Source organism: Trichosurus vulpecula, chromosome 7 (assembly GCF_011100635.1).
Source record: "Trichosurus vulpecula isolate mTriVul1 chromosome 7, mTriVul1.pri, whole genome shotgun sequence".
Lineage (NCBI taxonomy): Eukaryota > Metazoa > Chordata > Mammalia > Diprotodontia > Phalangeridae > Trichosurus > Trichosurus vulpecula.
The window spans coordinates 100,673,110-100,695,928 of record NC_050579.1 but is presented as its reverse complement, the minus strand read 5'-3'; the positions used below and the strand labels follow the sequence as shown (position 1 = coordinate 100,695,928).

At 37.7% G+C, this 22,819-nt stretch overlaps 1 protein-coding gene across 1 annotated transcript in view; it reads left to right on the top strand.

The window, feature by feature from the left end:
• TIAM2 (TIAM Rac1 associated GEF 2) overlaps positions 1 to 22,819 on the top strand; it is a 167,885-nt gene that overhangs the window by 10,580 nt on the left and 134,486 nt on the right. The window contains exons 3-5 of the mRNA XM_036766922.1: positions 920 to 1,346; positions 6,971 to 7,143; positions 7,822 to 8,046. Coding sequence (XP_036622817.1) covers positions 920 to 1,346; positions 6,971 to 7,143; positions 7,822 to 8,046 — 825 coding nt within the window. The remainder of the gene's footprint in view (positions 1 to 919; positions 1,347 to 6,970; positions 7,144 to 7,821; positions 8,047 to 22,819) is intronic.

Genomic DNA, 22,819 nt, shown 5'->3' with positions numbered 1-22,819 from the left:
TGATTGGTTAAATCCCACTGAAGCGCCTTCCTCTTCACTGAGGTTTTATGCCTGCGTTATCCCAGTTGTGAGGGTCAGATAGAGCAGAGAAGATGAATTTACATTTCTCATTTTATAACTTAGTTTGGGAGAATAATAATGGGACAGTCAGCCAGAATTAAAATTTTTGATGAATTCTGGTGAGAATATGTTGGTGAATAATGTTTACTATAAGCATTCTAAGACAAAGTTATTCTCAAATCATAAATACACTATGTCAAAGATGGATTCAACTTTTAGATTTTATTTTAAAATACCACAGAACAGCTGCAAAAATACCAATTATTTTTGTCAGGATTTAATTTATAGCCAGCAAAGATGTTTAATTCTAGACATTTTTATGCCGCCAAGCTATTAGGTATACTAATAAATAGAGTAATACAGGATTTGTGATTTCATCAGTGTTTAGAAACTAGCTCTGCCAAAAGGTATAATAATTGGATAAGTCCTAGGGAATTGCCTAAGGCACATGGAAATTAACTGATTTGCTCAAGGTTTCATAGGCTAGATTTGAACCTAACTCCTCCTGACTCTAAGCCAGCTTACCTGCTATGCCTAGATGGCTCACATGGACTATATATACTACCCAAAGTTCTAATCTGTTATTTCCTCAATATTTCATTGATTTCAGTGAATTCATTGGATAGATTGGATTGAACTAGGTTATTTCCACAATCCCATTCGTCCCTTAAATTATATAGAGAGGTTTGTTTAAAGTATATATTGAGAGGTTTGTTTTTTCATAAGGACCTTGCTTTATGTTAGTACTATTAGCAACAGAAAATTTTAAATTTTGCCCTTCAATGACCTTAGAGAAAAGAATTATGCGCTTCTGGAATAGTTATAATCTCTCATCGATGGCTATTTTCATTGTGCACAGGAACCTAAGTCCAGTGACAACTTGGATACCCGAGGTGATGGTCTCAGTGCAGAAGCACTGTTGCCTTCACAGCTGTCTAGTTTGCTGTGGTCAGGTGGATCCGGCCAGACTTTGCCTCAGAGGAGTGAGTCCACTAATGCAATTAGCAGCGACCCCTTGCGACAGAACATCTATGAAAATTTCATGCGGGAGTTGGAGATGAGTAGGACTCATGTGGAGAACATAGAAACATCTACAGAAACAGCAGACTCCAGTAGCGACTCACTTAGCTCCTTAGAGCAACTGGACCTGCTCTTTGAGAAGGAGCAAGGAGTTGTCCGGAAAGCGGGGTGGCTCTTTTTCAAGCCTCTTGTCACACTTCAGAAAGAGAAGAAGCTGGAGCTTGTAGCCAGGAGGAAATGGAAGCAGTACTGGGTAACTCTTAAAGGTAGGCCAGAACTTGGCTGCTTGCATGGCATCTTCTCACGGGCAATTCTTTCCTCACTCTAACATTCCCTGTTTAATGCCTGAATGCATCACTCATTTGATTGAGATTAGATATAAAGGATTTGCTAAAATATTTTATGGAAAAGATAAAATAATGTTTGCGTGAATATTCTTTCAATATTTGGCTCATCATAGGTAAATGTTGCTTATAGAGGAGGCATCTAGGATACAGTGCTGGGCCTGGAGTCAGGAAGAACTGAGTTGAAATCCAGCCTCAGATACTTCCTAGATGTTTGACCCTACGCAAGTCATTTAACCTCTACCTGACTCAGTTTCCTCTGTAAAAAACTGTAAGAAATGCGTATAATAATAACACCTTCCTCACAAGGTTGTTGTAAGAATTAAATGAGATCATATTTGTAAAGCACTAAGCTTTACCGTATCTAGCACATAGTAGGTACTTAAGAAATAAATGCTTGTTCCTCCACACCCAATTTTTGTGATTGGGCTGGGAAGTTGAGTTCATAGTCTGTACACACAGTCCAAATATGGATTTTAATGAACTTGCATTTTGGAGGAGAGCAGAATCTATATTGTTATATATTATTATGATCTCATAAAGTAAGAAAGTGAAGTGGTAATTTTGACAAATGTGCCTTTTCATACAAAGCAAATTATATTTTCTTTTTTTTTGGATGCCTCGTAAAACTTTCTCCTAAGGGCATGCCTTTTCTTAATTTATAATCTTTTTCACATGTAGGTATAGCTTTGCTGAAAGTTAAAAATAGCATGATGATCTTGAGAATGACTAAATCAATGCAGTGCTGATTTATACAAAGATAAAGGGAAAATAACAAAATACTCTTTGTCATATTTGCACGGTATTTCTCTGAATCATTGTCAAAAGAGCTACATACAGTTGTCAAAAGTCAGGCTCATTAAGCTGGCAACCTCTTTCCCCATCACTTTGGGAGAGGCAGAAAAGTGAATTACACCTATAGCCAGTATGAGGAAAAGGCCAGTAAGTCTTCAGCTTCACTCCTTCCTAGCTTTGTTTTGGCTCCTGTGTATAAATAATGAGCCTGCCATGGACTTGCAGAATAGAAACTTTTCTCCAGCATGCACGAAGCTATCCAGCAACTGGCAGAACCACCCTGCATTTTCTAAAATGAGAAAGACTCATTAAGCTCAAAGAAACAAATGTTTCCTGTGTCTTGCAGTTATCAGTAGCATCAATGCTACCTGTGAAGCTAGTTGTGTGACTCTGAAATTGCAAAGAAAGAGTGAGCTGAAGATCTGAACACAGACAGGGGACTTCTGGTTACTGAATACAGCTCTGGGTGATGACACCTTGTTGTCTCTGGCAATAGACAAGATACTTAGTACTATCTGTATTTGAAGTTCCCCCATTCTTATTTGTGAAACACTGAGATTCTATGATGAAGGGAGCTTTGTAAGCCTAAAATATTATCAAATGTTCATTCTTTCATTTCCTTTTAGTGAGGGAAAGGCATGTAATAAAGATATTTTTTGCCAACATAACCTTTTCCACGTTTTAAACACTGCTTCCTACTTATAGCACTGTATGTTGAGTTCAACATACCTGATTTTTAGCATCAATTATATTTGGAGCTAACTTTTCAAATTATTTTTGAATAAAATTTGTGTATGTATATATCTATGTGTATAGATAGACAAGAACATATCTATATCTATTGATATCTCTATAGTCAAGTAGACTTCTCTTTATGTGTCTTCTAGGAACCTAAATTAATGAATTGAAAATATTCTTCTGGAGAGAGATGCTCATGTGCAAGGCTTATGGCCATCTTGTACTTAGTGTGAAATTACAGGTGTCATAAGGCCACTCATATGCTTAAGGATCAATTCTTTTTCCCACCTGTCTTCATCCTCATGAATGGATGTTAACAAGATTAACTATATTCTCATCTTTTTTTTTTCCTCTTGGTGGAAGTAATCTCATAGTGCGAACTCAAGTTGACAGTGAAAAATTCCTGGTATTACTTTTTATAGTGCTGTTTCTAATTATACTTCTATGTACCAATAGTTCCTTTCCTAAAAAGTTGTAGATAAAGCAATGTTAGGATTCAATACATGAAAGTTTGCTTTATGAAAGTGAAGATATATTCTATGAAAACTATGTCTGATATTGTGGTGTTGTAAGAGTGGGGACATGGTGACAGCTTGTTAGGGCAACAGTAACTGAAGGGAATACTATTTTGGAAGGAGAACAAAGATGGAAGACAGGGATCATCGACACAGGATAGATGTTGGTATCAAAGCTTTCATACCTACCCTCTAGTCAGTGGAGCCGCTCATATTGCTTTATGGTTGTCTTTCCGCTGTCTAAGAGTTAAAGTTTTAATTAGATGAGTTTGTATTGTGGTGCCCCACTTTATAGAGTAAGGATCTAGCAAAGAATGCTATAGCAATGAAGAAATAAAACACTTTTGTTGATAATTGTCCCTATACTGCTAGGGAAAAAACCCAACAATATAACTTTTAAAGACTAAAAATTCTATTAAAATTTGACAACATTTATATAATGTTAACTTCCAGAATTTAAGAAAAAATTATGACAATGAATTGTTCCATATTGATTCTACATTTTAAACTTAGCAAAAGATGAGGTTCCTTGTTTCAGTTTAATGATTCTTTATTGGAATTGGATTCTCTTGTGCTTCTCTTCACTTTGGGAAGCAATATCTTTGTAGTTACTTAAGAGTGTATGCTGAGTGTCAATGAATACACTGAGCATTGTAACAACAATGTTGCTAGCAGCTGCTGTGGGAATGAAAGACCAACAATAACAGCGCACAGGAAGGTTGCCAGCATAGGTTCTTTGATCTGCTTTTCTAAGGAAAGCAACTTTAAGGGGTTAACAATTTCACTTTAATCAAACATACATATATCATTCACTTAGTTCAGGGGGAAAAGCCAGCACCCTGAACTTCAGAGCAAATACAAATAGAAATTCCAAACAGAAAATATCAACAGATCAAAATACACAATTCAACAGGCAGGCTTTGTCTGATCAAGACATCACATACTTAGTTACCAAAAACAGAAGCACCAAAATCTGGGTTTTCTTCAAAGCCAGAGGACTCTTAACATGGCTACCCAGAGTCTCTACACCAACACTATTCCAGAGAGTGAGAGCCCCAAACAAAATGCTAACCTCTGAGGTTGTATGCCCTTCTTAGGGCCAAAAAGCTTCACATCTAATCAGCAAAAGGATGTGGGCCTGGGGCTTTGTACCTAGTTAGCAAAAGGGTGTGGGCCTGGGGCTTTGCACCTAGTAAGACTTAATCAAAGGCACTTGATTACTTTAACGTTCCAAAAGAGAAAACAGTGAAAAAAGTCCCACCTTCATTAATATCACAAGCATTAAGATATGATGGAGTAAGGCAAAGTTCTTTAGGAAAGCAAGTTGAGCTTATGAAAAACTTGCCTTAAGGTGGCACATTTGCCTCTTGTGTCCATAATATATATTATTATATATAATATATAGCATATTATATATAATGATATACATTATATTATAATAAAATATATTATATTTTATATGTTTTATTAACAATTTTGGTGATAATTGTTCATTGTGAGGGGTTCACTTGGAGTTCATTAAGCGTTCATATGATACATTGAAACAAAACATTTTAATCCAAATTTTAAAAAAATCAGCAACTTGGAGAAGAGATCACATGACCCAGCATGTTTTTAAATTAATTAAATATTAATAATGAAAAATTAAATATTAAATCTGAATAATATTAAATATTGAATAAAATTAAATATTAATAAAATAATAATATTTTTATTAATACAGGTGGCTTCACCTTGGCAATACCTTGTTAACCTAGAAGGCTCCTTGATAGCCTGCTTGAAAATAAATAACAAAGCAGAATTTCTTTTTAGAAATTTAACTTTAAACAAATTTTAAATCAATAAATTTGATCCTTTTGTTAATAAACATGAATATTTTTTCTTTTTTTTTAAGTATGCTTCAATCTGTATTTAGACACCATCGGTTCTTTCTTTGGGGATGGATAACATTTTTCATCATAAGTCCTTCAGAGTTGTCTTGGATTGTTGTATTATTGAGAATAGCCAAGTCATTCACAGCTGATCATCTTACAATAAGGCTATTACTTTGTACACAGTACATTTCATTTTGCATTAGCCCATGCAAATCTTTCCAGATTTTTCTGAGAGCATCCTGCTCATCATTTCTTATAGTACTATTGTATTCTACCATAATCACATACTGCAGCTTGTTCACCCATTCCTCAGTTGGTGGGCATTCCCTCAACTTCTAATTTTTTACTTCCAGAAAAGAGCTCCTAAAATGATTTTTGTACATATAGGTCCTTTTCCTTTTTGTTTGTTATCTTTTTGGGGATACAGACCTAGTAGCGATACTGCTAGGTCAAAATGGGGGGTATGCATGGTTTTATAGCCCTTTGGGCACAGTTCCAAATTGTTTTATGGAATGGTTGAATCAGTTCACAGTTCCACCAAAAGTGCATTAATGTCTCATTTGCCCCACATTTCCTCCAACAATTGTCATTTACCTCTTCCATCCTACCAGCCAATGTCATAGATATGAGGTAGTACCTCAGAATTGTTTTAATTTGCATTTCTCTAATCAGTAGTGAGTTAGAATATTTTTTCATGTGGCTGTAGATAGCTTTGATTACTTCATCTAAAAACTGATCATATCTTTTGATCATTTGTCAATTAGGGAATGGCTCTTACTTTTATAATTTGACTCAGCTCTCTATATGTTTGAGAAATGAGGCCTTTATCAGAGAAACTTCCTTCAAATTTTTTTTTTACACTTACTATTGCTAACTGTATTTCCTTCCATTCTATCCCTCCCCATTGTTCTATTCTCTCACCCTGTCCTTCTTCAAAAGTGCTTCTAACTAACCCCTCCTCCAATTTGCCCTCCCTACTGTTACCCTCCCCCCTTCTCTTATCACCTTCCCCTCCTACTTTTCTGTAGGGTAAGATAGATTTCTATACCCAATCAAGTGTGTATGTTATTCCCTCTTTGAGCCAATTCTGATGAGAGAAAGGTTCACTCACTCCTCTTCATCTTTCCCCTCCCCCTCTACTGTAAAAGCTTTTTCTTGCCTCTTTTATGTGAGATAATTTACCCCATTCTACCTCTCCTTTCTGTATCTCCCAGGACATTCCTCTCTCACCCCTTAATTTTATTTTTTAGATCTCATCCCTTCATATTCAACTCACACCTATGCCTTCTGTCTATATATACTCCTTCTAATGACTCTAATAACGAGAAAGGTCTTATGAGTTACAAATATCATTTTCCTATGTAGGTTGTTATTACATTTTCATATTTCAAATTTACCAAAACATTCCTCTTCTGTTTTCAGGGTTATGATGATCAAAATTCCTTCACATCTTCTCCACCACCACTCTCACAAAGATCTTCACACTTATCCCTCCCCACACATATTTTCATAACCCTTCACTTTTTCTCTTTCTTTGTACACCCCTCTTATTGTGTTTGAGTTCTCCTTGGAGAGAAGTTAAAGATATGGGACAGTTAATTGATTTTACTCCTTTCTTTGACAGGATGTACCCTGCTGTTCTATGAGACATATGGGAGAAATTCCATGGATCGAAGTAGTTCACCTAGATGTGCTCTTTTTGCGGAAGATAGCATAGTGCAGTCTGTCCCCGAACATCCCAAGAAGGAAAATGTATTCTGCCTCAGCAACTCCTTTGGAGATGTCTACCTTTTTCAGGTACTGCTGGCTCTATACATTGTATGTAGTTTAAGGGAATGTGGAAATCCTACAAAGGCAAAAAAGGAAATGAGGTCCTGTGTTAATAAGAGAACAAGATACCAGAATGAAAGAATCGAACTATTTTGCTTAGTTAAAAATGACAGAGAGCAAAATTGAAATGGCATTCACTTGAGAAGTGAATAATGAATGAAATAAAGTAGAATAAGTACAATCAAGAGTGAAATAAGACAAATGAAATTTGTTCTGGGCTTAAATTTTGAAGAGGACCTAGAGTCCTCAGGAGTGGAGGGTGGTATTAGGGCAGGGGGATGGGGGAAACTCTGCCTCTCAAACCTTAGTGGTCGCATGACAGCTAAGTTTCCCATGTCTGTAATCTCCCTAGTATCTTGGAGAGAGGAAAAAGCCCAACAACATTAGGGCTTTGACAGCAAGACTGATTTACCAGATGTTGTTCTTTTGACACATCATTCCAAAGTTCTTCCAGTGACCTCACAGCCTAAGGAGTCCAGAAAGCCTTATTATTATTATTGTTGTTGTTATTGTTATTATTAGGTCATAAAAGTCAAGGCATGTCACTTGATTGACAGTCCATCTTAAACAGGAAAGCCCCAATATGCTGCTCTGGGGAGTGCCTTTTCCATCACTGATTTTTCTCGCTATCTTTTGATTTTTCAGGCCACTAGCCAGACTGACCTGGAAAACTGGGTGACTGCCATACATTCTGCTTGTGCCTCTCTTTTTGCAAAGAAGCATGGGAAAGAAGACACAGTCCGGTTGTTAAAGAATCAGACCAAAAACCTACTCCAAAAGATTGACATGGACAGCAAGATGAAAAAAATGGCCGAGCTGCAGCTCTCTGTGGTTAGTGACCCTAAGAACAGAAAAGCCATAGAAAATCAGGTATGACTAATTAAGAAGTTTTGGGGTACTTGCTCCCATTCTCTTTAAAAAATCTTTTTCAATCAACAAGCATTTACATTCTCTCTTACCTCTTTCCCCACCAAAAAAGGAAGCAAATATGCACACCCAAGTAAAACATATTGTCACATTGTCCACATTCAAAGATGTGTCTCATTCTTTACCTTGGGTTCATCACCTTTTTAATGAGCAGGTGGGTAGCGTGGTAGCATGTTTACTTTTCAGTTCTCTGGAATCAAGATTGGTCATTGTATTGATCCGGATATTTAAGTTCTTTGAAGGTGTTTATCTTTGCAATGTTGTTATTGTATAAATTGTCATCACAGTTCTGCTCACTTCATTTGACATCAGTTCATACAAATGTTCTTATATCATTATTTGTTTGACCATTTCCCAGTTGCTGGCTACTCCTTCGTTTTCAGTTCTTTGCCTCAAGAAGAGTGCTGCTATGATAATTTTTGTACATATGGGTCTTTCTCTTCTTTCTTTGATTCTTTTAGGGTAGGACTCATAGTGGTATCATTAGGCCAAAGGCCGTGATATTTGGGAAACAGCTCCAAATTACTTTCCAGTATGGCTGGATCAATTCACAGATCAATTCACCAGTATATTAGTGTTCTTGGTTTTCCTGCAGTCCTTCCAGGATTCCCCATTTTCCTTTTTTGTCTTTTTTGTTGATCTGACTGGTGTGAAGCAGAACCTCAGAGTTGCTTCAATTTACATTTCCCTAATTATTGGTGATTTTTTTCATATGAGTATCAGTAGTTTGGTTTTCTTCTTTTGAAAGTTGCACCAAGTGGCCAAATGGTTTTGCCATTTATCAGTTGGGGAATAGCCCTTATTCTTATCAATTTGAATCAGTTCCTTCTATATCCTGGAAACTATTAGACATTTTCCATCATCCTTGAAGTAGTTTCAAAGGAACTCGTTCTGTTACCCATGTCATTTAGAATTTTGAGGCTGCCTAACATCTTTGGAGCAAATGTCACCATTGGCTTTTGAAGCAAATTAAAAAAAATTGACTTTTACTATGTGACATTAACTCAGCAATGCTCTGGACCAAAATTTCCCACCTTTTTGATTATGAAAGACCACTTTTGTGGAGCTTCACATAACAGTAGTAGTACTATCATTGTCTTTTGTTTGAGAAAAAAATGATGATGATGATACAAACCTATTATGAATTCAGCAATACTTCTAAATGATTTATATTTTGTTAATTGTGGCACCTATTAACTTTTGAAAGATATACATGTTTTATTATTATATTGAATTCTATTATATCTTTTTTAAGAGCTAAATACAGTGATAATACTTTATACTTATGTAAATTCAAGAATTTCTTGTGGTAACTTTGTTGCTATCCTAGGGTTTGATAGTCCAGACAATGGGAACTCATGCCTTTACTAGACTCTTACAGCAAATTGCTGAATTGATGCCACAAATTTGTTTTATGCTCTGGAAACATACATTATTGTAACATGCTGAAAAAAGCCTAATAGAAATCTTTTAAACTCTCTAGGCACAAGTGTTCTTTCTTTCCCTGTTGATCTTAAATTATATGATAGAAATTATAGCACAAAGTAAAGGGTTTTCCTGCTGAAACAACCTAAGATGTCATCCAGCCCATGTGAAGTGATTTGTTCTATCACTTCACTAGTAGTAGTAGTTAGTAGCAACCCAGTATTCAAGCCCAGGCAATGACTTCCAATGCAGGTAAATTGTATTAAAAAGATGGCCTCTATCTGACAAAGACATTTGCCTGTTTTGGTAGATTCCCAGATAAGCACCGTGAGGGTTGGGAGAGAGAATTATCCATTATTCTAATTTTGAAAGTCCAAATGAACTGTAAAAATAGGGGTGAGCAGGTGGGAACAATGAGTAGCCTAGCTCACCTGGAGTTAGAAGGTTTTGTTTTGTTTGTTAAGTACTGAGAGAATTAAGTTCAAAAGATGATTTGAAGCCAAATTATGGGGGACTTTAAATGTCAGACTGAGAAATTTGGACTATATTCTATAGGTGATGGGGAACCAATGAAAGATTTTGAACAGAGGAGAGATGTGATGAATATAGTATTTTAAGAAAGTTAATCTCATGGGAGTGTACACAGTTGATAGGAGGAAGAAAAGTTGGTGGGAACACCCGCTAAGATCTGTGCACAATAATCCAGGCTGTGAAACTTGACCTTTGGTGGAAGGTTGGAGAGTGAAAGGATATCTCATAGAAGAGGAAAAGATAGAAAGAACATTATGCACTTGGAGCTAAAAAATAAATTTGAAGCTATTTCTGGAGTGGAGGAAGCTACATGTTCTGAGGGCAGAATAGCTGCTTGTACTCCCCCCCCCCCCCAAAAAAAATGATGAGGTAGACTAACAAAAACTGGAAGGTAAAAAAAAAAATCATTCAGTGTAAGGCTTAGAGGACAAAGAGAAAAAGTACTCTTGGTGGTGGTTCTTTCCCATTCAACAGGGAACAGCAATTTTGCAACCTGATGACAGCAATAGAAAAGTTAGTTTTCTTGGAATATGTTTCCAGTACATAAAGAGAACCCCTTAAAATTTGTTACTGTGACATAAAGTTAGGAGGGATAACTAACACACTCGATGTCACAGTCAGGATCCCAAAAGATCTTGATAGACTAGAACATTGGACTGAATTTAGCAAGTTGAAATTTAATAGGGATAAATTAATCTTAACATATGAATTAAAAAAGCAGCCAGCCAGAAGCACAGGATAAAGAGATAGCAGTTTGTCTGAAAAAGATCACTAAATTTAAGTTGGTGCAAACTCATTATGACTCAGTAGTGTGACATAGTAGCCAAGAAAACCAATGTAATTTTGAGTAACATTAAGTAACATTAGTTTCAGGGCATAAGGAGGTGAGAGTTCTTCTCGATTCTTCTCTAATCTGCTTCATTTGACCACATATGTTCACCTCTTGGGGATATAGATTAGAAAGTAGCTTTACCAATTTCCAGCCAATTGTCTGAACCAGAGGCAGCCTGTCCAACTTCTGCTTTCTTACTTCTGCAAATCTGTGAAGTCAGATTAAATAATAACCAGGAAATTTAATGAGAAACTGCAATGACTTCTTCTATCCCAGAACTGTGTAAAAAGTCAGCCTGACCTGCCTTCCCAACCCTTACATCAAAGTCATTTCCATCACAGGATAAACTCCCAGCATGACCAAAGACCATTAGGGATAGCTATACTAAAGTATGCAACTTTCTGTGTACAGGGGTAGGAAGAACAGATGACTCTCTTAAAAAAGCCTTAGGGTGGGCAGAAAACCCCAGAATGGGAACCTTGGAAGCCCCAGAGAGTGGTAGGAGTCAGCAGCGAGCAAGGTGCTCACCAGATCAGCAAAGTGTTGCAGCCCTCAGACCAGGACAATCCAAGTCCAGTAGCTTTTCGGTCTCTAAAACTCTGTCCTGAAACACCAAAGAGGACCCTGAAGGTTCAGCATTCTGAACTTCAAAGATCTAGGTGGCCAAAGCCCCCACGAGGTAAAGAGAAGCACCTGTATCCAGGGGGATACAGGTGAGATCAAGACCAAGCAGGCCCATTCTGCCCAAGAATGCACATGGAGGGAGGTAGAACTTATAGCCCCAATTCAGGTATTTAAGTTAGAAAAATGAGTAATTCAAAGAAAACACCATTCAGTATCAAAAATATTGCAAATCCAACACCATAACAACTTCACACAGAGACTTGAAAGCAAAAAGTAGATTTTTCAACAATACTATATGAATAGTTAGAAGAAATGAAGGAAGAGATTAAAAAATGAAATAGAAGCTTTGGAGGAAAGAGTTATAAGGATGACAAATACTTAGAAGAAAATGTTATAAAACTCAAGAAATTAAATCTCTGAAAACTAGAGTTGATTAAACAAAAATCAGTGACTCCATGAGACAGGAAGAAATATTAGAACAAAATCAAAAGATTGAAAACATGGAAGAAAATGTCAGATATCTGAAAGCAAAAACAACTAAATTGCAAAATTAGTCAAGGAGAGATCACTGGACTCCTTGAAAATCACAATAAAAAGTCTGGACATTATATGTCGGGAAATCAGAGATGAATATTGCCTAGATCTATTAGAACCAGAGGACAACATGTATAAAGAAAATCTACCTGAAAGGAACAAAAAAAATGCCAGCAAAATCACAGCCAAAATCAAGTTATCTCATGTAAAAGGAAAAAATACTACAAGCATCTAAAGTGAAGCAGTTCAAGTAAAAAGAACCATAGTTAAAATCACATAAGAACTGGAAGCTTCTACTCAAAATGATAAATCTTGAAATATGATATTCCAAAAGGTAAAAGTTATAGGCATGCAACCAAGAATAACCTACTTTCCAAAGTTCAGTATAATTCTACAGAAGTCAAAATAGGGTTTTAATGGTACAGATCACTTTCATTCATTTTTGATGAAAACATCAGAACTGAGTAGAACTTTGAAATACAAACAGACAAGTCTGGAGAAAACTAGAATGTTAAATGTATTTGAGCAGTTGTAATTTGTGGTGATATAGTGCTCACATTGTAATCATTTTAACATTCTAATCGGAGGAAAAGATACAGGTATCTCTTTAGAACTGTAATGTCTCCAAAAGGTGTTGATGTAGTTAAGTAGGAAAAACAGAGGACTGGGGTGGGGAAGGGATTGCTTCCATTACCCCCAAGAGGGGTAAGAGAAGGGAGAGTAAAAGGAGCTATGTACTAGAGTAGAATGAAGGAGGAGGGACTTAGTACTTTTTGTAATTGGGAAGCATGAGAAGAATATAGAAACACAGAGGAAGGGATGGGAGGAGTAGACATAAAATGAACTTCACTCTTATCTGAGATGGACAAAGGAGGGTTTTACACAAACATCTGTAGCAACAATCTGCTAGCAGCAGCTGTTGAGGTGTAAGCCCAACAAGACCAGCAACAAGAGCTGCCAGCACAGGTTCTTTGATCTGCTTTACTAAGGAAAGTAACTTTAAGGGGTTAACAATCTCACTTCAATCAAACATACATATATACAACTCACAGTTCAGGAGGAAAAGCCAGCACCCTGAACTTCAGAGCAAATACAAATAGAAATTACAAACATCAACAAACAGACCTTGTCTGAGTCAAATCACAATTCATAGTTACCAGGGAAGCATCAACATCTGGGTTTACAAGCTGGGGGGCTCTTAACAACGGCTGCCCAGAGTCTCTTCAAGTCACATGACACTCTTCCAGCGAGGGAGAGCCCCAAAGGAAAAACACCAACCTCTGAGTTTATATATCCTGTTCAAGGTCACAGGCTGTCACAACATGAGACTCAAATCCACGTGACCTAAAAGGGTCACAAACATGTGACTCAACCCCATGTAAACTAGGCTTTCCCTTGAGGTAAGGAGGTCATCAAAGACTCCTGATTTAATCAAAGAAACAGAGGCCAGACTCATCAAGGGCACCTGATGAAATAAGTGCTCCAAAAGAGAAAACAGTAAAAAAAAAAAATCCCATCTTAATTACTGTTACAACATCATGTGCACAAATGGTGTATAAATATAACAAATAATAGGGGAAAAGTAGGAATGGGGGAGGGGGTGGTTAAGAGGGAGGATAATACCTGACAGGGAATTGTCCAAGCAAAAAAAAAATTTCTTGATCCTGAAAAGTAGATTAAAATGCATTTTTTAAAAAAATAGAATCTTAGATTGCTTCTTGGCTAATTGGGAAATGACTGAACAAATTTTCTATATGAATGTAATGGAATATTATTGCCCAGCAAAAAAATGACAGAAGAGACAATTTCAAAGAATTCTGGGTGGTATGGGCTTTTATATAAGAACAAAAAACCTGTAAAGAAAATTAACTTTTACAGATTTAAGAAAAAAAGGAAAATAAGACAAGAACTCTAATCAAAACGTGTGGGGAAAAATAGGAATCACAATTATCCTGTAACATGCTGATGGGCCACTTACCAACCACCTAATGGCCTAATATTAGAAAGTCCTCTATTGAAGGAGCAATAAAATATAGCAAATTATGCAAGGACATAGTAAAGCAGATTATCTTATTTAGTGTTGTAACAACTATCTGTTGTCCTTGAATAAGAGTTCCTGCAGTTTTGCCTAAAAGGACTTCTTTCATAATAGTAAAAATATTTTGTCATTGCACAAAAGAAAAAAAAAGTTCAGAAGAAAACATCAGAAAGTGTTATATATATATTTCAAAGGCAAACATGAAATGGAGTCTCATGGTTTCACATAGAATACTCTTTTTGTGCTCCTTATGTATAGGAATACTCTTTTTGGTTTAGTTTCAGAATAAAAAATACAGTTAATATTTTTTAAAAGATGCACATTGATAAACTGGAGAGCATCCAAAGGAGGCAACAGAGATGGTGAGGAAAATATAGTACATAGCTATGTGAGATCAGTTGGAGAAACTAGAAATGTTTCAATTGGAGCAAAGAAGATTATGGAGCCACATGATAGCTGTCTTCAAGAACTTGAAGGGTTGTTTCGTGAAAGAAGGACTGCCCTTGTTCTGACTACTTCCAGAAGCTAGAACCAGGAGCAAAGGGTGAGAACTGCAAAGATGCAAATTTAGGTTTGATGGTCCAGTAAGACCTGTTTACAATTTAAGCTATTTAAAAAGGTACCTCAAAACCTGCCTTAGGAAGTAATGGGATACCATCTTTGGAGGTGTTGAAGGAGAGGCTGTTTGACCAGTTATCATGTATGTTGCAGTACATACATTTTTGTTGTGTGTTGGACTAAATGGTTGCTAAACCACCCTTCAATTATAAAATCATGTGATTCTATGAAATGTTGAGAGCCAGGACTAGAATTCATGAAACTATTTAGAACTTTATAATGAAAAATTTTTAATTCAATTTGATAAGTATTTGTTATGTGCCTATTATGTGCTAGATATAATCCTAAGAGTTGGGTATAAAAGATGAGAAATGATACAATCTTCGTCATCAAGAAGGATCTTTGTCATTCATTAAGGGTAGATTTCATCATCGTTGACATCATCATCGTCATCATCAAAATAACTAGCATTTATATAATACTTTGAGGTTTGCAAAGCACTTTACAAACATCTCATTTTATCTCCACAACAACCTTGGGATGTAGGTGCTATTACTATTCCCACTTTGGAGGTCCAGTGTTCGTCTGCTCTGCCACCTAGCTGTTATATCAAAAGGTGGAATGTAATGGGGGGCAAAGGAGAGAGATCAAATTGCATGTAAGAAAACTCGAGATGGAGGAGAAGACCTTCAGTTGTTAGCTTCAGGAATGAGATGGTACCTGAAATGAACCTTGAAGAAGAAAAGGATTTCAGCAGGCAGAGATGAGGAAGCAATTCATGCTAGCCATTTTGGACTACCTGTATGAATGCAATAGATATTAAGTTGAGTGGCTAACAGGTTTGGGTGGAAATTAGTGTGCATTAAGATGAATATTGTAACATAAGACTGGATGTTTGGAATCAGCCAGACTGTGTAGGACCTTAAGTGTCAGACCAAGAAGCATCTTTTATTCTAGAGAAGACAGGAAGCCAGTGAATATTTTTGAGCAGGAAAGTAATATGGTTAGATGTCTCTTTATATTCAGCAGTTTGTTTTCACAGCCAGAGAAGAGAGAGGGACTGAACCCAAAGATAACAGTCTGGCAGGTCATTACAATAGTCCAGGTATGAGTTGAGAAGACCCTGAAGTAGAGTGGTAGCCATGCACGTAGAGAGAAGGGGACAGATCTTGCACAGGTAGAGTTGATATGATTTGCTGATTGTTTAGAAGGGTAGAAGCTGGGTGGAGAAGGTTGAAGGAGAGAGAAGACTCGAGTACTTTGAGCAATGGTGATTAAGAAAATGGCAGTGCCTTCAATAGAAGATGGAGAGGAGGGGCAGGTTTTGAGCAGAAGATGAGCCAACAGGCCATCTAAATGGAGCTGTATCCACACTGCTGTTACTGCTCAGTCCTTACAGTCTGCTCCTTCTCATTCTGTCTCTTAACAGTTGCAGATGCAAGTCAGTAGCTCACGGGGAAACATGAGGATTGGATATATTGATTTATTTGTATTTATCTGTTTCATTAATATAGCAGTGATAATTGAATCCCTAGAAACAGGAGAGAGCAATGAGGAAGTAGGTATAGGGAGAAGAGACTAGAGGCCCTGGGAAAGAGTCTTGGGAGACATCCATTATAAGGCAACAAGAGTTAACATGCTATAGAACTTTAAAAAATGCAATTATAATAAATATTTAATTTTATGCTAAATCAAAGCATTTCTTAGAGCGAAACATGGCATTTGTTTTATGAGGACAAGGTACAGAGGGGTTTTGTAGGGAGTAAAGTAGACACTGATATGTGAAATATGGGAAAGGTGGCGGAAGACAATTACCTTTTTTGAAGCTTAGCCAGGACACCATCACTAACAGCCTAAGAAAAAGTGATGTAATACACATTGTTGTATTTGTTTATCTCTCCCGTGTAAGTAGTGAAAGGGAGACAGGCCAGCTTACATCTGGAAAGTATTCACATCCTGAGGCAGTATCATTATACCTCAGTGAAATTCTGTTTGTAGACATATCTCTCTATTTGCCCGGTTATGTGTCATGTATCTGTATGACCAGGCAACTTGGGAAGATGGACAAATACAAAAGATGATGAAAAGCAGTGCCTCTCATACCTTGTGCTGTACTAAGCTTGTGGGAGTCAATAATCAGAGTCAGGAAAATGGATTTTTAAAAATTAATCTACAGGAGGAAACAAACTTTGTCAGGGTTTTCAAGTTGCTTAGTAAACTGTCTTTAAACAGGCCAGTTTAAGTCAATTTAAAAAAAGTTGCTTTAATGCTATCTTTTGTCTAAATGTTAATAGCTATGTTGAGGTGCTACTAGCAGAATCCTCTATGTGAATTTTCAGGTCAGACCTCAGTTAGAAGGGATTTTAGAGCTCATCAGGTCCAGTATCCACCTAAAGCAGGAACCCCTGAGCCCCTTTCTGGGACTTCCCTCACAAACAGCATCTGCTTGAATATTGTTAGTGACTCAGAGCTCACTGCTGTTCCATTTTGGGACCACTATCTCTACCTGTTAGGATGTTTTCCTTGTATTGAACTAACAATCTGCCTCTCCATAACTTCTGTGCGTTGGGCCCAAGTAGAACAAACTTCATGCTCCTTTCCCATCACTAGTCTTCACATATTTGAAGAATGTTTTCATGTCTGCTCTAAGCCTTCATTTCCCCAAGCTTTAGCATTAGTCCCTTCAAATAAGTTTACTAAGTTCCTTAGAACACAGCTTCGCATGATTGAATCGGGGTTGACTTTCAAGTCAAAGGATCTGTGTTCAAATAGTAACCCTCCTACTGACTTTGTGTGACATTGGGCAAGTCCCAGACTTCAGTTTCCTTCTCTATAAATGAGGAAATAGCACAAGACAACCTTTGAAGTCCCTTCCAGCTCAGTTCTATGACCCGGTGATTCTCATAGAGTAAGGTGAAGTGTGGAGAAGGCTTTGTGTTTCTAGCTACTTGTTCTGTCTTCCTGTTTGCTCAAAATATTATTGACAACCATTCATTTTTCTTACAACTTCTAATTAAATCCTTTTTTCTCTCCTTAATAATTTACACATTTTGCTGCTATCTTTGTGGCTCAGTTTCCCTAATTGGGATGAAATAATTACTTATATATTTACCCACTCACAGAAGGAATCCAATTGCCACTGTACTGAACAATCCTTAAGGAGACCGAGGAAATAATCTCTGGCTATCTTTTTTCATTCATTGGCAACCCTGCTATATTTTAAAAGGTCTAGCTCAGGGGTGGGGAGCCTGCAGCCTCGAGGCCACATGTGGCCCTCTAGGTTTTCATGTGCAGGCCTTTGACTGACTCCAGACATCAAAGGGCTGCACTTGAGGATCTAGAGGGCCCCATGTGGCCTCAAGGCTGCAGGTTCCCCCCCGCAGCCCCCACCGTCTAGCTAGATCCCTGCTCTTCCTTGTTTCTGCCTCCCTTCCTCAGCACTATTTTATATATGTTTAGTAAAAACCATTTAAATTAATGCCACCTGAAAATATTCTGGGCCCTATTTCTGCTGTGGTTTAAAAATGTTTTTGTAAAAAGCTTTCTCATGGATAATGTTGTCTCTGCCCATTATATTTAAATCATTGGCCAGATGGTTGTAAGGCTGTATTTGCTTTTTATTTGCAGGCACTCTGAGTTCAGCAGATTTAGGACAAAAACAGGCACATGCTTAAAATTACTTTTATGGGGACTTTCTTCTGACTTAAGAGGATTTTATGTGAAACTACAAAAACAAAGGCCATTACAAATCGAGATCAATAAAAACACGTTTACCCCCAAATATTCCTTAAATGTGAAGTTCCCTCTCATCCACTTTTAAAAACTTTTAACAAAGTGCAGAAAGTTACTGTAACACATTATACACTTACATTTCCAAATCTCCACTTTTGCATTTGCTTTTCTTTATATCATGCTGTTTCTCAAGGCCCTCAGTAATAGTCATTTATAAGCTAAAATGACTGCAATTATCACAAGATACTACATTTTTTTATGATAAAGGCTCTGAGAGTTCTTGGAAGTTTTGGGTAGAAAAGATGGTCAGCAGTGACTTACACTTGTACTCTATGCTGCCCCGACACCCCATCAAATATACTAATAACAAGAATAAATGTACTACATACTGTTATACAGCAATATGCTTAATTACAGTATTTTTTTCAGATGTTCTGTTGCCAGTGCTATGCTGGTATTTTGTGCTGTAAGATGATGCAACTTTCATTTGGGCATATCCAATAAGGTCCAGATCCTGTGGTCATTTCATGTGGATTGTGCCTTTTGAAGTCCAAAGTAGGGAATAGTTGTAAAATTGAATCCAGCTAGTACTTTCTTTTCCTTTTATGATAAGTATTTGAATAAATGAATCAATAAGAACTTTTAGGCAATATTGGCAACTGTCTAAATGTCTTTCTAAAACTTTCTCACCTTAATGAAGGAAATTTCTCTTTATTTGGTTTTATAAAATAGGTATAAACCCATTGTTTTAGCGAATACCCTAGCACACCCAGGATAGCCTACTAGGACAGGTTCTTTGATCTGCTTTTATAAAGGAAAGACAGCTTTCAAAGGGGTTAACAATTAAATTAGACTTTATTCTATCTAACCTTCTCACAAGGGTTTCTGAGCCCCAACTCCTACAGCATTCCCTAATCACCCTTCTCACAGGGGCCAGCGAGAAGGGGGTGGGGTGGGCAACCCCTGCTACATCTCAATGGGACCATGGAGACAGGCACAACTTGTGCATTCCCCTAAGTCCCCTCAAGCCTCAATGGGGGCCAGTTGAGGCAAACACAGATTCCCCTCAGGCCTTGATGGGGGCTGATCAAGGCACACACAGCATCCTAGCTTGTGCATTTCAAGCCTAAAGGCTCCCCACTCACTGACCAGTGTCCACTTGCTTTATACTAACACTCCACTCCTCCAGGGTCCTGACCTTTACAGTCTAAAAAGGTGACACCTGGCCCTTACAATCTACACAGGTCGTGGTGAAGATATTTTTGAATCATAGAACTCATATCTAACACCTGGGAACAAGAGATTGTTATGGCCATGGTTCCTGTAAAACCAAACTCCTTATGCTTACACCCATCAACAAACTGAAAAGGGACCCAGAAGACGATAACAAATTATGTGCAAAAGAAAGTGGAGCCCTTGTTGAAGAGCTGCTGGTGGTATTTTTGGCTTCCCTGAACGTGAGGACATCCCATAAACAGGTAGTTCATTTTAAAACCAAAGTGGTTTACTTAAACTTATAGAGCATCCCCTTTGTGGCATCAGTCATCAAATGAGTGGATTTAGTGACATTTTCAGGGGTGGGGAATCCGCGGCCCCAAGGCCACATGTGGCCTTCTAGGTCCTCGGGTACAGCCTTTTGACTGAGTCCAAGTTTTTAGAGAAGAAATCCTTTTGCTAAGAGGATTTGTTCTATGAAATTTGGATTCAGTCAGAGGGCTGAACTTGAGGACCTAGAGGGCCACATGTGGCCTCAAGGCCACAGGTTCCCCACCCCTGCAGTCTAGGTCCTTTAGCTACTCAAATCACCTGGTAGAGTTTTGAAATACTGAAGTCAAAGGGTAAAACTCTTTTAGTGTTCTAGGAAACCTAAGTATGGCAGAGACAGAGAAGAGAGTATGTACCAGCTATTGGAGATAAGAGTCAAAGGAGCTGGATTTGAGTCCTGTTTTTTCTCCTTATTCACTCTGGGCCTTTGGTTAAGGCATTTCACTTTTTCTCAATTTGTCAAATTAGGAGGTTGGACTAAAGACTACTAATGTCCCTTCCCGCTAAATTGATGAAACTAGCTGCCCCAATGGCAGAACATTACTTGTTGAACTTCTCTGTTTCTTTGAAGATAGCATCATTCTTCCAGTCTTCTAGTTATCACCTTGGCAGTATCCACAGAATCTCATTTCTCTTACTAACATTTTTAGTTGTCAAATTTTATTGTTTCTTGTCCCACAATATCTCTCACAATTTTACCCCTTCTTTTTTTTAAAAAAATTTTTAATTATTTTCTTCAGTGAGCTTTTCTACCTCTTTTTCCATTTGGCCAATTCTTCTGGGTTTTTTTTTTTTTTTGAGGGGGGAAGGCAGGGCAATTGGGGTTAAGTGACTTGCCCAAGGTCACACAGCTAGTAACTGTCAATTCTGTTTTTAGATGTTCTTCAGTATTTTTTGTGCTTCTTTTACCAAGCTATTAATTGTCTATTTATATTTTTTTCTTTTGCTTTCATTTCTTTACCAATATTTCCTCTACCACTCTTATTTGATTCTGAAATTTTTTTTAGCTCTTCCAGTAATTCTTGTTGGACATGTATCAATTCACATTTTTCCTTGAGATTTTCCTTGTCTCTGTTTTGGCTTCATTTTTTTCTTCTGAGTTTGTGTCTTACTCTTCCCTCTCACTAGAGTAGCTTTTTATGATCTTTTTTGTTGTTTGCTCATTTTTCCACCCTATTTCTTAATTTGGAACTTTATGTTAATGTTGGGCTCTGTTTCTGGCATGGGGCTGGAGGAGGTGCTCTGTCTCAAGCTTCAGGTTTTTTTGTTTGTTTGTTTTTTTGTACTTCATTTTTCAGAGCTAGTTTCTGGAGGGTTAGAAATTTTCTGTGCTTCCAAGGAGGTATGATCTGGGGAGAGTTGTAATCACTGCTCTCTTGGTTTACAAGAACTTCTTGTAAATGTCCTGGATTCTTACCCAGGACAGGCCCCTTATCTCTTGGGATTGCAATCATTACTTCTTCTCAGGTCCTCTCCTCCTTTGGAAACTGAAAAGATACTGTTCCTTGGGATCCCTGATCCCTTAGGGCCAAAAGTGATACTGCTCCTGAGGGTTTCCATTCCTTCCTTACTGAAAGCCTCTCTGCCCTTGCTTGAACTATGACCCAGAAGTGGGTATAGGCAATGGAGTTACCAAACATCATTTGGTCCTGCACCCAGTGCTAGCATAATGATGCTGTGTAATCGCTTTCTAACCAGTTGCCAGGTCCCCTTACCATCTCTTACTTGAGAGCTCCTGAAACTACTGCTGCTTCGGTCACCATCATCTTGTCCCACCACTGGTGTTTCATCCTTGTGGGTCTTGGGTTGACCCCCATATCACAGATACCTCTTTCCAACCTCCTACATCATCTTGGGCTAGAAGAATGTCTCACTCTGACCTTTTGTTGGTTCTGCTACTCCAGAATTGATTTAAGCCATTATTTTAAATTTGTTTGGAATGGAATGTTGAGAAAACTCAGCTGAGTGCTTTCTCTGCTCTACCATCTTGTCTCCACCTGGGAATTCTGACCCCTTCTTTCTATACACACAGCTATCACCTTAGTTCAGGTCCTTCCTCACCTTTCTCCCGAATTATATGGTGGTCTCCTAATTGGTCTCTTTGCCTCAAGTCTTTCCTCAGTCTAATTTATTTTCCAAACAGCTGCCAAAGTGGTTTTCCTTAAGCACTGATCTGACCATGTTACTCTCCTACTCAGTAAACTCCAGTGGCTCCCTATGTCCCATAGAATAAAATATAAATTTCTCTTGTTTATTTTTTAAAGTTCTTGACAATTTGGCTCTACCTTCTCTTTGCAGCCTCATTATTCTTTACTGCCTTCCTGGTACTCCATAGTCAGACAAACTGGTCTTCTCTCTATTTCCTCAGTTATAACACTGCTTGCAGTTTTATGTGTTTTCACCAGCTGTCCCCCCACCCCAGGCCTGGAGTACATTGTCTCTTTACCTCCAGCTCATGTGGAATCTCTCACTTTCTTCCAGATGCAGTCTAGGCATCTCTTTCTGTATGATGCCTTTCTTTATCACCCCAGTGTTAATGTTTTCCTTCACTAATTACATCCATGTTATATTTAATTACTTTGTAATTATTTTTCATTTATTCTCTGTATACTTACATATGCACATGTTGTCTTCCTTTATAAAATTTAAGCTCTTTGAGAGAAGAGATCATTTCACTTTTTTGTTTTTGAATCCCCTTACGTACAGTCAGCACTTAAATGCATGTAAGGCCCTTGTTATATGATTAGTGATGATCGCTGTGATAGAATCAAAGCTCTCAGATTCAGAAGGACCATCTAATCCAATACAAACCTGCATAATGCCTTCTCCAACATACCTGAAAAGTGGTCATTTAGCTGCCTGAAGACCTCCAATGAAGGAAAACCCATTCCTTCCCA